At 38.9% G+C, this 14,590-nt stretch overlaps 1 protein-coding gene across 4 annotated transcripts in view; it reads left to right on the forward strand.

Annotated features, from left to right (window-relative positions):
• Positions 1 to 3,297: 3,297 nt before the first annotated feature.
• The window catches only part of fam184b (family with sequence similarity 184 member B), a 50,250-nt gene continuing 38,957 nt past the window's right edge, over positions 3,298 to 14,590 (forward strand). For 3 of the 4 annotated variants that reach the window (XM_053479897.1, XM_053479898.1, XM_053479900.1), the window contains exons 1-3: positions 3,298 to 3,602; positions 13,260 to 13,439; positions 13,574 to 14,224. In XM_053479897.1, coding sequence (XP_053335872.1) covers positions 3,483 to 3,602; positions 13,260 to 13,439; positions 13,574 to 14,224 — 951 coding nt within the window. In that variant the 5' untranslated portion in view covers positions 3,298 to 3,482. The remainder of the gene's footprint in view (positions 3,603 to 13,259; positions 13,440 to 13,573; positions 14,225 to 14,590) is intronic. The other variant, XM_053479899.1, reaches the window with a different exon arrangement.

Here is a 14,590-nt window from a genome sequence, read left to right on the forward strand (position 1 = left end):
TGGGTTAAATACTTCAGTGTCATTTTCTATTCCAGTGACATACTGTCATCTATTACATAGAGGTGAGGAATATAGTGCAATGCTAGAATGCATGATCTAAGCTGGCTTTCAGCTAGAACTTTAACAGAATCATTTATAACTTTAATATTTTTGCTGGGTTAGATGAACAAACATCCATATTAGTATGAACTTGATTGCAGTATCCACTAAAACAGTGGCCTGAACATTTTAGTATAATACTAGAGATTTCAAAACTATAAAATAACACAATAACTTTATTATTTTAAGACTCTAAGTAGCTCTTGCAAGAACAGTATCGTGCAATTGCATTTAAGCCCCATGATGAAACTGTCTCTCATGAAGACCTTCCCAGGAAACCAAGACCAAAACTTACCTCTGCTGCAGAGAAGTTCATTTAGAGTAACCAGCCTCAGAAATCACAAATTAACAACCAGCACCTCAGATTAGAGTCGTTATTATGAACACAATACCAACTGTTCAGAGGAGATTATTGCGTATTTTTGATGCCTTTAGCATTGTTTTACAATGTAGAAGAATAAGGTAAGACCATGGAATTAGAAGGTCTCCAAACCTTTATTAACAATAATGAGCTCTATTTATAATTCTATTACTGTAATTACTTCAAAAGTATGGCTGGGTAAGTGTGTGTGTGTGTGTGTGTGTGTGTGTGAGAGAGAGAGAGTATGTGTGCAAATGGGAGGGGTATGGGCAGCTTAAATTGCAGTAACAGTTGCCACCCTTATGTAAAGCTATCAAGTGGTTTGACAAAAGGGTCACAAGTGCTTGGAAATGCATCCTGGTCTTTTAGTACCCTACTGCAACCAGTACTGAGATATACATACTGAGAAATTTCGCTTCTGCTGCACATGACTAGAAACATGATGTAACGTACAATAATTCCTTACCTCTGACAAAGAACATCCAAAGCAATGCCCCTCAACTTGGTACTCCTACTCTTGACATTGAAGTTCATCAGGTAACATCCAGTCAATATGTCTGAGTTCATCAGTAAAGTATGTATTAATTCTTCTTTTTTAAATGAGTAAACATGTACTGTATATATATATATATATATATATATATATATACACACATTTGTATGTTGTTTGACGGGCTGCTCCCATCAAGGGATCTTCTATGGTAATCTGAAAGTAGTGTAAAGTAAAGTAATAGACAGTGTGTTCAGGACTTTTTCAAAAATGAATTTGTAAAATATAAGACTTCAAATTCAAATTTTCAAATTTATATAAAGTAGACTTTATATAAAGTAGAATATAAAACAGATGTTTTAAAGAAGGTTGTATGTCTGTGTATGACATACTGTAACCAGGTGTGAATGAAGGTCCAAGCCAATTTGAAAAACCCTTATAGTATCAAAGTCTTGCTCAGATCAAAGCAAAAGTATCCATCCAAAAATACTCACATGAAAGTAAAAAAAAAGTTTCACTGCAACTTTCATTCCTTATTTTAAATTATTTTGTTTTTGATGTTTTAACATCATTTTTGTTTAATTATTCACCCTCTTTTTTGCTGATGTCATGCATAAATAATGAAAAGTAAACCAACTGTTTAAAAATTAACTTATAAATACAACAAAAAATATATTATTTCATCAATATTTACCCTGACCATGAGTGTACGATGTGTCAAGATGCAAAGATGAGAGAAATATACCTGACTAGCTGAAGTACCTGTCGTTGATAGGAAAAGAGTTTGTAAAAAATAGTTAAAAGGTTAAAGCTAAAAATAAGCTAATCAGCTTTAATGTAATCAGTGATATTTTTATTTTAGGTTGTATTTTAGGTTTAGTTAAGATTTTAAATCTACTGTTATTTCTCTTATTACAATCAATAGGAAAGGGAGGATATAGAAAAGTTTATTTTGACTCGTTATTCACACTAACTTGAACTTCTTTTGTCGTCAGTCAAATACACACCCTGTTCGGTAATTGAAGAGGGATTCACGGATGAGAAAGTAGACCAGATAAAGATTGAGTTTGTCAAAAAATTACTCCAGCGTGTTAAAATTCACTTATACCACTTCGTTATTATTTAACGCTTACAGACTTACTCATCATCAATACTGCTTATTCCTGTCTACAGGGTTGTGGGGCACTGGAGCCTATGCTAGGAGACTGCTGTGAGGGGGGTACATCCTGAACAGGGTGTCAATCCATCACAGGGCACACACACACACACACACAAATATACCCACACTACAGCTGCACCTAGACTGTGGAATGCTCTCTCTGAGTATCTGAGGACGCCTCAGATGCTTTTAAATCTGGTCTTAAAACGTATCTTTTTATCAGAGCTTTTGAGTCGAATTAATTTGTAGCACTTTGAGATTTGCTTCAAATATAAACTGCATTATAAATTAAATGTATTATTAAATGTATTACTACAGGAAATTTGGAAACAACAGTTAGTTACATCTGCATGTCTTTGGCTTGTGGGAGAAAGCCAGAGTACCCGGAGGAAACCCACCAAGAACATGCAACCTCACGGGAATCAAACCCAGCCCCTGGAGGTGCAAGGCGACAGTGCTGACCACTAAACCACAGAGCTGTGAAAATATGAACTAATCCCGATAAAAATGCTTAGTTTAAATGTTTTCCAATTAATAACTATTGGTGCAGGTGTTTGAGCAATTAGCTTATTAATGCATTAATTGGTAAAAACATTTCGATTTAGATACACATCTACAGTTGTGTGTGGCTGCATGTATAGCTGTTACTCTGACTGTTAGCTACACGGTGTTCAGTAAATACCCTCCAAGCAAACGTTTGGACGTTTGGTGACCGTTGATGACGGCTGTTGTGAATCCGATAACACATCCGTTTAACTTTTCTTTTTGGAACTATTTTACATCCATGACGGGACGTGTCGAAACAACGTCATTTTAACGGTCATCAAACGTCCAAATGTTTGTTGTGTATCTAAATACTGCAAAAGTTTGATTCAGTTCCGTCCAGTCAGTTTTGTGTGATGATGCTGAGACAAACACACAGAAATTTCTTCTTAGACTGGTTTCTGGTTTCCTTAAATGTATGAAACCTAAAGATATCATTGAGAAAGCGAGTTCTGACCAATGTACAGACCCCCCCCTTATTTAATCAATATAGTCTCGAGGCAGATTTTTGGCCTTCCATACAGTCAGTCACGGCGTCAGCGGCTTGTGAGCCCCGGCGCCCGGCTCGGCGCGCATGCCGACGCTGCGTGTTGTGTTCAGCAGGGTGGGGCTGTGACAAGCCGCGTCTGTGGACGTGCAGCCAATAGTAAGAGACAGTGATTTGACGGGTACCGGGTCAACCAGCGGACAGGCTGTCAGAGAACGTGGTTCGCTATATTCGCTGGATGAGCGTATTCTTCGGTCAAAACAGCTCTCCGTGATCACAGGATTCATCTGCAGGTTTTAAAGCGAGACGCGGCTCCACGGTTGTGACGTCAAGCTCGGGAAAGATGAACCTGCCGCCGAATGCGTGTAACGGGACCGCCGCAGACTTCTCGAGCACTGAAGAGGAGCTGTATGATTATCAAATGCACACCAGGATGTGTAAGAAGATAGCACAGCTCACTAAGGTAGGACAAAGACACATCAGACACCTCGCTTTCATCTTACAGCTGCGTTTATACATTGTATTCAAGTCGCTTTGATTACAAAGTCATCCGGTTTATGATGTGTGCTTATGCAAAGATTCATATATAAGTCCAGTACATACTCTAGTGGTGATTAATGCAGGGTTTTTCCTAAAGCCTTTAATCACTTTAATTACATCTGGGTTTCCTCTGGGCACTCCGGTGTCCTCCCACAATCCAAAGACATGCAGGTTAGCCTAAATTAATAGGTAAATTATTTTAGTGTGTAAATGAGGGTGTGAGTGTGTGTATGTGTGTGTTCGCCCTGTGATGGATTGGCACGCTGTCCCAGGTGTACCTCCTCATGCCCTCGGATACGCTCCTGGCTCCTCGCAACCCTGTATTATACAGGATAAAAGCGACATGGACGATGAGTGATTTGGCCAAACCTGCATTAACATTGTATCCAAATCCATATACACGTATACACATATTCAATATGAAGTTGGTCCCCTTTTGCAGCTATAACAGCTTCCACTCTTCTTGGAAGGCTGTCCACAAGATTTTGAAGTGTTTCTGTGGGAATTTGTGCTCATTAATTCTGAAGAGCATTTATGAGGTCAGGCACTGGTGTTGGATGAGAAGGCCTGACTGGCAATCTCCATTACAGTTCATCCCAAAGGTTTGAGGTCAAGGCTCTGTCTTCGGGCCAGTCAAATTCTTCTACATCAAACTCATCAAACCATGTCTCTATAGTATTTGCTTTGCGCACTGGGGACAGTCATGCTGGAATAGAAAGGGTCTTCCCCAATCAGTTGCCATGAAGTTGAAAGCATAGCAATATCCAAGATGTCTTGGTAGACTAAAGTATTAAGATTACCCTTCACTAAGGATAAGGTGGCTAATTGAAACACCTAAACCCCCCCCAACATACACACACACACACACACACACACAAAATAATTGGTCAGTTCCTGTGAGCTCAGCATTAAAGAAGTGACATCTTGCTAGTATGTTGAACAACTTGTTGCAAAGAAAGGCAAGTTTCAGTACAATATGACCACTGACAGCTGAAATGGGAATAACCTTGATAATCTCGTTACACTGGAACCTGAAAGTTGGTGGGATATAATAGGCAGCAAGTTAACATTTTCTCCCTGAAGTTGAATGTTGGAACTGAGTAGCTACAGCCAGTCAGGATGTGTGATCAGTGTTGTGCTGGGAAAACTTGGATTCCGGCATTAATTTTGATGTTACAGTACTTTGGCATGTACCATTAGGGCTAAACAATTCTTGCCAAAATGTGAATAAAATTGAGATCACAATAAAACAATTCTCTTTTTTCAACCAAAGAAATTATAACACTCAAGTAAAAAATAAATGAATAAATAAAATCTTATGCAGTCTAACTTTCAACTTGCTTGTAAAAAAAAAAAAGGGCTTTACCCTATTTTAGAATCCTTAAAGTGAATTATCTGTTTAAAATACATAAATTGAATGCTTTTTGGACACTGCAATACTTTATGATTACATGCTTTAGTTACTATTATTTTTATTAATAATAATAATAATAATAATAATATTAATAATTTCTTATCAGCATAAGGTAAATGCTGCAGAGTTTATTAGGTAGTTTTTAATTATTTACATAGTTTACAGGGTAGATTTTATTGATTATTCCCATACCGGATCGGTCGTGGCTCGGGTTAACAACGACCACCACTGGTGTTGTTGACCTACAGGGTGCCAGTGGAAATTGGGCTACTGTTGGTCGAAGGAGAGGAGGAAGGCGTGTCCGAAAGCAGAGAGACAAGAGGAAAGGCAAGCGTTTAGGAGTGATAGTAGGAACTTTGAATGTTGGGACTATGACAGGGAAGGCAAGAGAGTTGGTTGATATGATGCAGAGAAGAAAGGTGGATTTACTGTGTCCAGGAGACCAGGTGGAAAGGTAGCAAGGCTAAAAGCTTAGGATCAGGGTTCAAATTGTTTAACCATGGTGTGAATAGGAAAAGAAATGGAGTAGGAGTTATTCTGAAAGAGGAGTTTGTAAGGAATGTTCTAGAGGTGAAGAGAGTATCAGATAGGGTGATGAGTCCGAAGCTGGAAATTGTCAGGTCGACTACATCTTGTGTCGACGTTGTAATCTAAAAGAGATCAGTGACTGCAAAGTGTTGGTAGGGGAGAGTGCAGCCAGACAACACAGAATGGTGGTGTGTAAAATAACCCTGGTGGTGAGCAAGGTGAAGAGTACAAAAGCAGAGCAGAGGACAAAGTAGTGGAAGCTGAGAAAGGAAGAATGTTGTGTAGTCTTTAGGAAGGAGTTGAGACAGGCTATGGGTGGTCAGGAGGTGCTTTTAGTTGACTGGACAACAACAGCCAATGTGATCAGGGAGACAGGTAGGAGGGTACTTGGTGATACAGGGGCTACAAGAGGCTAGCTAAGAAGAAGTGGGACACTGAGAGGACTGAAGAGAGTAGACAGGAGTACAGGGAAAAGCAACGTAAGGTGTAGGTAGAGGTGGCAAAGGCCAAACAAAGAGCATATGAGGACTTGTATGCTAGGCAGAGAGCAGGGAACAGGTGGAGGAAAATTTGGAGAGGTGGAGGTATGCTCTGGAAAGCAGAGGAATGAAGGTTAGCCACAGCAAGACGGATTACCTGTGTGTAAATGAGAGGGACCCAGGAGGATCGGTGAGGCTACAGGGAGCAGAGGTAAAGAAGGTGCAGGATTTTAAGTACTTAGGGTCAACGGTCCAGAGCAACGGAGAGTGTTCAAAGGAGGTGAAGAGGCGGGTACAGGCAGGTTGGAATGGGTGGAGAAAAGTGTCAGGTGTGTTGTGCGATAAAAGAGTATCAGCTAGAATTAAAGGAAAGGTGTACAGGACAGTGGTGAGACCAGCAATGCTTTACGGCTTAGAGACAGTGGCGCTGAAGAAAAGACAGGAGGCAGAGTTGGAGGTAGCAGAGCTGAAGATGTTGAGGTTCTCCTTGGGAGTGACAAGGATGGATAGGATCAAGAATGTGTTTATCAGAGGGACAACCCATGTTAGATGTTTTGGAGATAAAGTCAGAGAGGCCAGATTGAGGTGGTTTGGACATGTTCAAAGGACAGATTGTGAATATATCGGTAGAAGGATGCTGAGGTTGGAACTGCCAGGCAGGAGGTCTAGAGGAAGACCAAAGAGGAGATTTATGGATGCAGTGAGAGAGGACATGAAGTTAGTTGGTGTGAGAGAAGAGGATGCAGAGGATAGGGTAAGATGGAGGCAGATGATTCGCGGTGGCGACCCCTGAAAGGGAACAGCCGAAAGACAAAGAAGAAGACAGGGTAGATTTTATTGTTGTCCAAGCTTTTATTGTTCAGTCTTTACGTATCTCTAATACAGTACTCCCTGTAGCCTTCTATCTGTAAGAGCTAGAATCATAAAGTCAAGTTTAATTAACTGATACAGTTACTGATTAGGACTGTACATGTATATCTTTTGGCTTTTGGCTTTTTGTGTGTGTGAGAGAGAGAGATAAAAATAATAACAATATAAATTAATTCAAAAACACACAAGTACAGAAGAAAATGTAATGGTTTAACCATATGGTTGGGACACAGACAACCCGTCGAGTAGCTTTTTGGCTGGTATTGAGTGAGCGTAGAAAGAAAGTGAAATACTGTTTGAGCACAAGTGAGAGTTGAGTGAGTTAGTGAATGAGTGCGAGTTTGATGGTGCGAGTGAGTGTTTAAAGCAAAAATAGAAGTAGAAGTGCAAATCAGAGATTTACATTTAGGTTTATGGCAAGGAAATAACGACAAACTACTCCAACTTCACCAAGTAAACTGATCAGCTTGTTAAGGTTATTACACATCATATGAGTGACAGCTGAACATCGTAAATTAGGAAGTAAAATGAGAGAAGTGATTGAGTTGTATGACTGAATTATTTGCTAATCTCTGACCTGATGGGTAAATTAGTAGTGTTTTGTTTTTCCAGTGTGACCAGTGAGTGTGACTGGTATACTGTAGTATCTGGGATTGTTGTCAAGTAAATTCAATTCAATTCAATTTCTTTTTGATCAAATGATCAGATCCTCCCTCATGAGTAAGCCGAGGGCAACGGTGCCAAGCTGACTCCATGGTCAAGTGGAACCGTCCCAAGGCACCACATGCATGCCAAAGATGATTCAGACAGGTCTGAAGGGCAGAGGCGGTCTGGATCACTGGGAGCAGATGCAAAGAGAGAGAGAGAGAGAGAGAAAGAGACAGAGAAAACAGTTAGGTATGGTTACAATCACATGTCTAAGGTGAATGTATATTTAGTGCTGAGAGCAAGCAGGGACTCTAAATCTGAAACCTCCAAACTCTCAAACCTGAGTGATCAATGAGAGTGGGGAAGACAGCATCTAAACATACCATCATAATACTCTGTTCATCATAATACTCTGTGTCCATGAGTCCCCCAGATCTGCTCCTTTACCTAAGTCTTTAAGTTAATATGGAGTCTAGACTCTTTTACCTAAGGCAAATCTATTCATAAAAATGTTCGGCTAAATAAATAGGTTTTTAGCCCAGACTTAAATGCTGAGGCTATATCTGAGTCCTGGACATTAATTGGAAGGCTATTCTATAACTTTTGGGGGTTTGTATGAACAAGATCTGCCCTCTGCTATAGTTTTCATAATAATAGAGTAATAATGTCTAGACGGGTCAAGGGTGTCAAGGGGTCAAAGGACTTACTCAGTATTATGCTTGTGGTCATAATGAATAATGTTGTGGCAACAGACAGAGTGTTCTTGCAACATTAGCATTCTAGAGCAAAAAAATAAATATATATATATATATATATATATATATATATATATATATATATATATATATATATATATATATATATATATATATACTGTATATACTCTATATATTCTACGTGGCATTGATTCAACAAGGTGCTGAAAGCATTCTTTAGAAATGTTGGCCCACATTGATAGGATAGCATCTTGCAGTTGATGGAGATGCACATCCAGGGCACGAAGCTCCCGTTCCACCACATCCCAAAGATGCTCTATTGGGTTGAGATCTGGTGACTGTGGGGGCCATTTTAGTACAGTGAACTCATTGTCATGTTCAAGAAACCAATTTGAAATGATTCAAGCTTTGTGACATGGTGCATTATCCTGCTGGAAGTAGCCATCAGAGGATGGGTACATGGTGGTCATAAAGGGATAGACATGGTCGGAAACAATGCTCAGGTAGCCTGTGGCATTTAAACGATGCCCAATTGGCACTAAGGGGCCTAAAGTGTGCCAAGAAAACATCCCCCACACCATTACACCACCACCACCAGCCTGCACAGTGGTAACAAGGCATGATGGATCCATGTTCCCATTCTGTTTACGCCAAATTCTGACTCTACCATTTGAATGTCTCAACAGAAATCGAGACTCATCAGACCAGGCAACATTTTTCCAGTTTTCAACTGTTCAATTTTGGTGAGCTTGTGCAAATTGTAGCCTCTATTTCCTATTTGTGGTGGAGATGAGTGGTACCCGGTGGGGTCTTCTGCTGTTGTAGCCCATCCGCCTCAAGGTTGTGCGTGTTGTGGCTTCACAAATGCTTTGCTGCATACCTCGGTTGTAACGAGTGGTTATTTCAGTCAAAGTTGCTCTTCTATCAGCTTGAATCAGTCGGCCCATTCTCCCCTGACCTCTAGCATCAACAAGGCATTTTCACCCACAGGACTGCTGCATACTGGATGTTTTTCCCTTTTCACACCATTCTTTGTAAAACCTAGAAATGGTTGTGCGTGAAACACATACCAGTAACTGAGCAGATTGTGAAATACTCAGACCGGCCCGTCTGGCACCAACAACCATGCCACGCTCAAAATTGCTTAAATCACCTTTCTTTCCCATTCTGACATTCAGTTTGGAGTTCAGGAGATTGTCTTGACCAGGACCACACCCCTAAATGCATTGAAGCAACTGCCATGTGATTGGTTGATTAGATAATTGCATTAATGATAAATTGAACAGGTGTTTCTAATAATCCTTTAGGTAAATGTATATATATATATATATATATATATATATATATATATATATATAATATCTCACAATTAAATTCTCTGTGGGTCCGAACAAAAATCAGCATATTATGTAGATCAGGCATCACTCATTGGCGGACCGCAGTCTGGATTTGGGCCAAGTGACAGTTCTATCTGGACCCTGATGCTTTTCTGATAATGTGTAATGAATAATGTATTGTATATAGCAGTAATCTAGTGCGTTTAAATTTTATGAAAAATTATTGCAAATAAACATTAAATTTCAAAAGGTTCACAGACTTTTTTTACCCACTGTATATTGTTGTTTGTATTCCATACAAATATAAGGAAATATACAAGGCCATTGAAGTTCAAACTGTACACATGTTTAACATAGTAACTAAAAACTGGCAATAAACATTATTGAAATGCAGTTGAAGGTTTAAATTGCTTATTTTTTATAGATCTCCAATAACTGCGTGTGGTCCGAGATGTAGACCATACGCATAAAAAAAAAAAAACCCACAAAGTTTTGCATGCATGAAAAAGTACCAGGTGTCTTCAGAAGGACTGTTGGTTCTGCTCAGTAAGACTAAGTAACAGTATTTCCTTATAAAACAGCACAAATAGTACTTAAGACCATATTTTAAAAATCAAAGAGTCGTCACACCAATTATTGATGTTTATTGATAGTCATGGAAATTTGTTGATCAAAAAGTGTGTGAACTCTTGTTCCTGGATTGGCACGTCTCCAAGCAGTGGCAATGAGGAGAGGTGAAACTGATAGAGTGGCACGTCACAGAACGACAATAAAGTAGATCTGAGGTTTGGGCTATCATTTAGTAACAGTTCAAATAATTTTGTGGAGTATTTACTGTCTTTTACCGGGAATGCTTTGCACGCTCAGGCTTATTGAAGGATGCAAGGTTGTAATAAACTGATTCAACAGCATTTACAGCACAACATGAACCAGCATACAAGTCCCAAGTGTTATGAGCTCTAAATAAGGTTATTGAGAATTGCAAACTGCTGATATAGTGGCGTACCACATTAGGGCCTGGGTTACTGTGCTGTACTACTGCGACTAATTTAGTTTGTTATGTGCCAGATTGAGAAAAAAAAAAAAAGTTTCATAACTCATACTGCATCAGTTGTTACCACAAGGTTTTCATCTTTTTTACCATAAGATGTCTGTTTAGGCAAGTGTCCTAACACGAATGTTAGGATTCGGCTTATAGTTACCTAAGACAACATGTGCTGTAATTCACTGTCTCATGTCTTTTCATTTTTCATTTTCATTTCATTTCTTTCAACGGGCCAATTCCATTTTATTATCATTACAACAGTTTTATTTGCATTAATGTTGGCCCGTCTCATTCCATCTAAACGTCTTGATGTACAAATGTTTGTGGTTTATAATTTTTTCTGTACTACTTTGTGTGCCTGAAATTGCCCCTGGGGATAAATAAAGTGTTTTTGAATTGAATTGAATGTCTGCTTAAATAAAATACAGAAAACTCACTCCTCTTATCTCCTGAGTTTGGTCTCTTAATTGAAAAAAAGAAAAGTACTATGAGTATGACCCCAAGACAGAGGAAGTGATGCCCAGACTGAGAGGAGCTTGTCTGAGATGCAGATAACCACTTCATTATACAAAGCTGCATTTAAATTATTTAAATGCCTCATCTGTTTCCGTACATTAAATTCTGTAAATGTAATTATAGAAGTACATACTGTAGGTGAGAGGAACACTAAAGGGCTGTTTAACATCATGACTCCCAAATGCACAAAACCATATATGTTCCTCCAGGACCATGGTGCTACAACAAGCTACAGAAGACTACACAAACTAGAAATTGTACTAAAAACTACACTCAAGTGTGCAAGTGCAAGCATGGACAAACCACACACAGTACCCAAAAACGATGTGCAGGACTGCAGGAACAGTTAAGCAGTGAAGTGTAGATCAGTACAAAGTTTTAATTTGAAACAGTGCAAAACAAGAAATTACAATATAATAATACAGTTAAACCTTGGATTGCGAGCAAAATTTGTTCCAGAAGCGTGCTTGTTTATCAAAGCACTAGTTTCCCCAATAGGAAATAATGAAAACCCAGATGATTTGTTTTACAACCAAAAAATACTCATTACAGAAATGTATAGTAATTAACAAAATATAAAGTAAAAATAAAACAAATTAACTATTGTGTAGGACAACTTTTACACATTCACGCACACACACATACACTAACGGAAATTACTGCTCTGTCAGTAAACTTCTTTGAACAGGAACCTCTCGAATGACATTCGCTTTTGGATTTCACAGAAATGTGACGTTACCTTGTCATTAAACAGAACGATTTCCCGCACTGCTACAGCCCTTTTAACCTTTTTATTTACAGAGGCTGTTGTTGCAGTCACAGAACAGTCACTACACTTGGACACAAAAAAAATGCTTTTACGGGTACGCACATACACATGTCGTCACAATTTTATAGTAAACGCTTCATGTGTGCATGGATGTTGTTATATGAGTGATGTGCCCACAATCCGGCACTGCAAGAGAGAGAAAAACCATTGGCTCAGTTGTGATCACGTGACGCTCTGTAGACCAAGCGCATGCGTACTACTCGTATGTCAAGACCTTGTTCATTTATCAAGGTAAAATAAATTTTTTTTAAATGTGCTCACAGACCAAGTTTCACTGTAAATATAATTAAATATAGTTACAAGTTCCAATGTAAATATAAATAAATACAGTTACACGTTCCACTGTAAATATAAATAAATACAGTTACACGTTCCACTGTAAATATAAATAAATACAGTTACACGTTCCACTGTAAATATAAATAAATACAGTTACACGGTTCACTGTAAATATAAATAAATACAGTTACACGTTCCACTGTAAATATAAATAAATACAGTTACACGTTCCACTGTAAATATAAATAAATACAGTTACACGGTTCACTGTAAATATAAATAAATACAGTTTCACGTTCCACTGTAAATATAAATAGGTACAGTTACACGTTCCACTGTAAATATAAATAAATACAGTTACACGTTCCACTGTAAATATAAATAAGTACAGTTACACGTTCCACTGTAAATATAAATACATACAGTTACATGTTCCACTGTAAATATAAATACATAGGGTCCCCAACATAAGTCCCCAACATAGGGGCAAGTTCTGTTCTGAGAGCTCGTTTGTAAGTCCAATTTGTTTGTAAGTCCAACAAACATTGTTTACAGTACTAGAATAGTAATACAATTGGCAATACACAGTATATTACAGTACAGCATTCTTTAGAATCACCAATTGTCCAATCGCTTTTTAGCAGTACCAGCTTCATCCCCGCAGATTTTACGCTTGCTTTCGACATACTGGGCTTGTGTGGTACTTCACTTGCAGAGGGTGCATGCTGCAATCACGTGACAGTGTATGCTGGACATGTGATCTAACTTCCGCAACTTCGAAAGTTTGTAGCTCGAATGTTCGTATGTGGGGGACTTGCGTGATGAAAACAACAATGATTATTTTGATTAGTTTATTAGTTTGATTATTTACAAAGTATCTGTTTTTTCTTTTATAAATATTTTTTCTGTTTATTTGTAGGTAATATATTCTCTTAATACCAAGAATGAGGAGCAGGAAGCAACTTTGCAAATGCTGCTGCATATTACCACAGACACAGCAGACAACATTCAGCCAACCACCAGTCAGTTTGAGGAAGGAGAGGAATCCACATCTGCCCTTAGGACCCGTATCTTAGAGCTCCAGGCTACAGTAGAAGAGGTAAAAAAACATGTACATCTATACTGTATATCCACATCTTCAATGTCACATGAAATAAAATATATGGTTTGCCAAAGTGCAAGTCCTAATTATAGAAGAAGTGTTTTTTTATTTAAGTTATATGTGTTCCTCAGGTAGAGGAGCGGGAACACAGGGCCGAGACAGAGCACGCTGAGCGCATGGCGGTGCTAACCCGAGAGGCTGCAGAACTCCGTCAAAACTACCTCAGTCTAGAGATGGAACGAGACAACCAGTGCAGATTACTGCAGCAAGTCCAGGAGGAAAAGAACTCCCTAGAAGAAGAATGCCAGCTCTTACGACAAGTACGGGACGACAACAGGAAGAAAGAAGAGGATGCTAAGAGAAGAGAAGAAGAAGAGAGGAAGAAAGAAAATGAAGAGCAGTGCAGAGATTTAGAAGAAAGGAGGAAAACGGAGCAGGAATGGGAGAAACGTCTGCTCACACTGAGAAATGCGCTTCAAACACTAGGTGAGGAAAAAGAAAGACTAGAAGAACAGTGGGAGATGGAGAAGGAAGAGTGGAAGAACCGAATGGAAGTCATAGAGAAGGAAAGAAGGGAAGAGCAGGAAGCAGCAAGAAAAACTTTACAGCAAAGCCTTAAAGATCACATAAGCCAGTGGCAGCAGAGAGAGCAAGAAAACTGTAAATTCCAGAACTCACTGCTGCAACAGAAGCTGAAGAAGTCTGAGGCAGAGCTGGAAATACAGGCGGAAAGACTGATGGAGTGCAACAGACACAGCAGTAAATTGCAAGAAAGAATAGAGGTAGACAGACAGACACACACACACACACACGTCAGCATTTTTTATCTTGTTACTTAAACTTACTATACTGTAGGTAACTTTTGTGGTAGAATTATGATGGCTTACTCTACTAAAAAAAAAAAAAAAAAAAAAAGATTTTATAGATTGTTAGGTCTCCAGGTCAGTAAACAGGGTTCCAGACTGAGAAAGTCACATTTTGCAAAATTTCTGGACATCATTTCACAAAATTTTATATCCAAGTGCACCAGTGTGAAATGCATGTGCCTCCCATTACCAGGAGTCCATGTGTGTGTGTTTGGATGCAAGGGTTAACGCGAGGCTCTCATCATCACAATCATCATAAGAGCACAGGCTGGGGACAGTTTT

The sequence above is a fragment of the Clarias gariepinus genome, chromosome 20 (assembly GCF_024256425.1).
Source record: "Clarias gariepinus isolate MV-2021 ecotype Netherlands chromosome 20, CGAR_prim_01v2, whole genome shotgun sequence".
NCBI lineage: Eukaryota > Metazoa > Chordata > Actinopteri > Siluriformes > Clariidae > Clarias > Clarias gariepinus.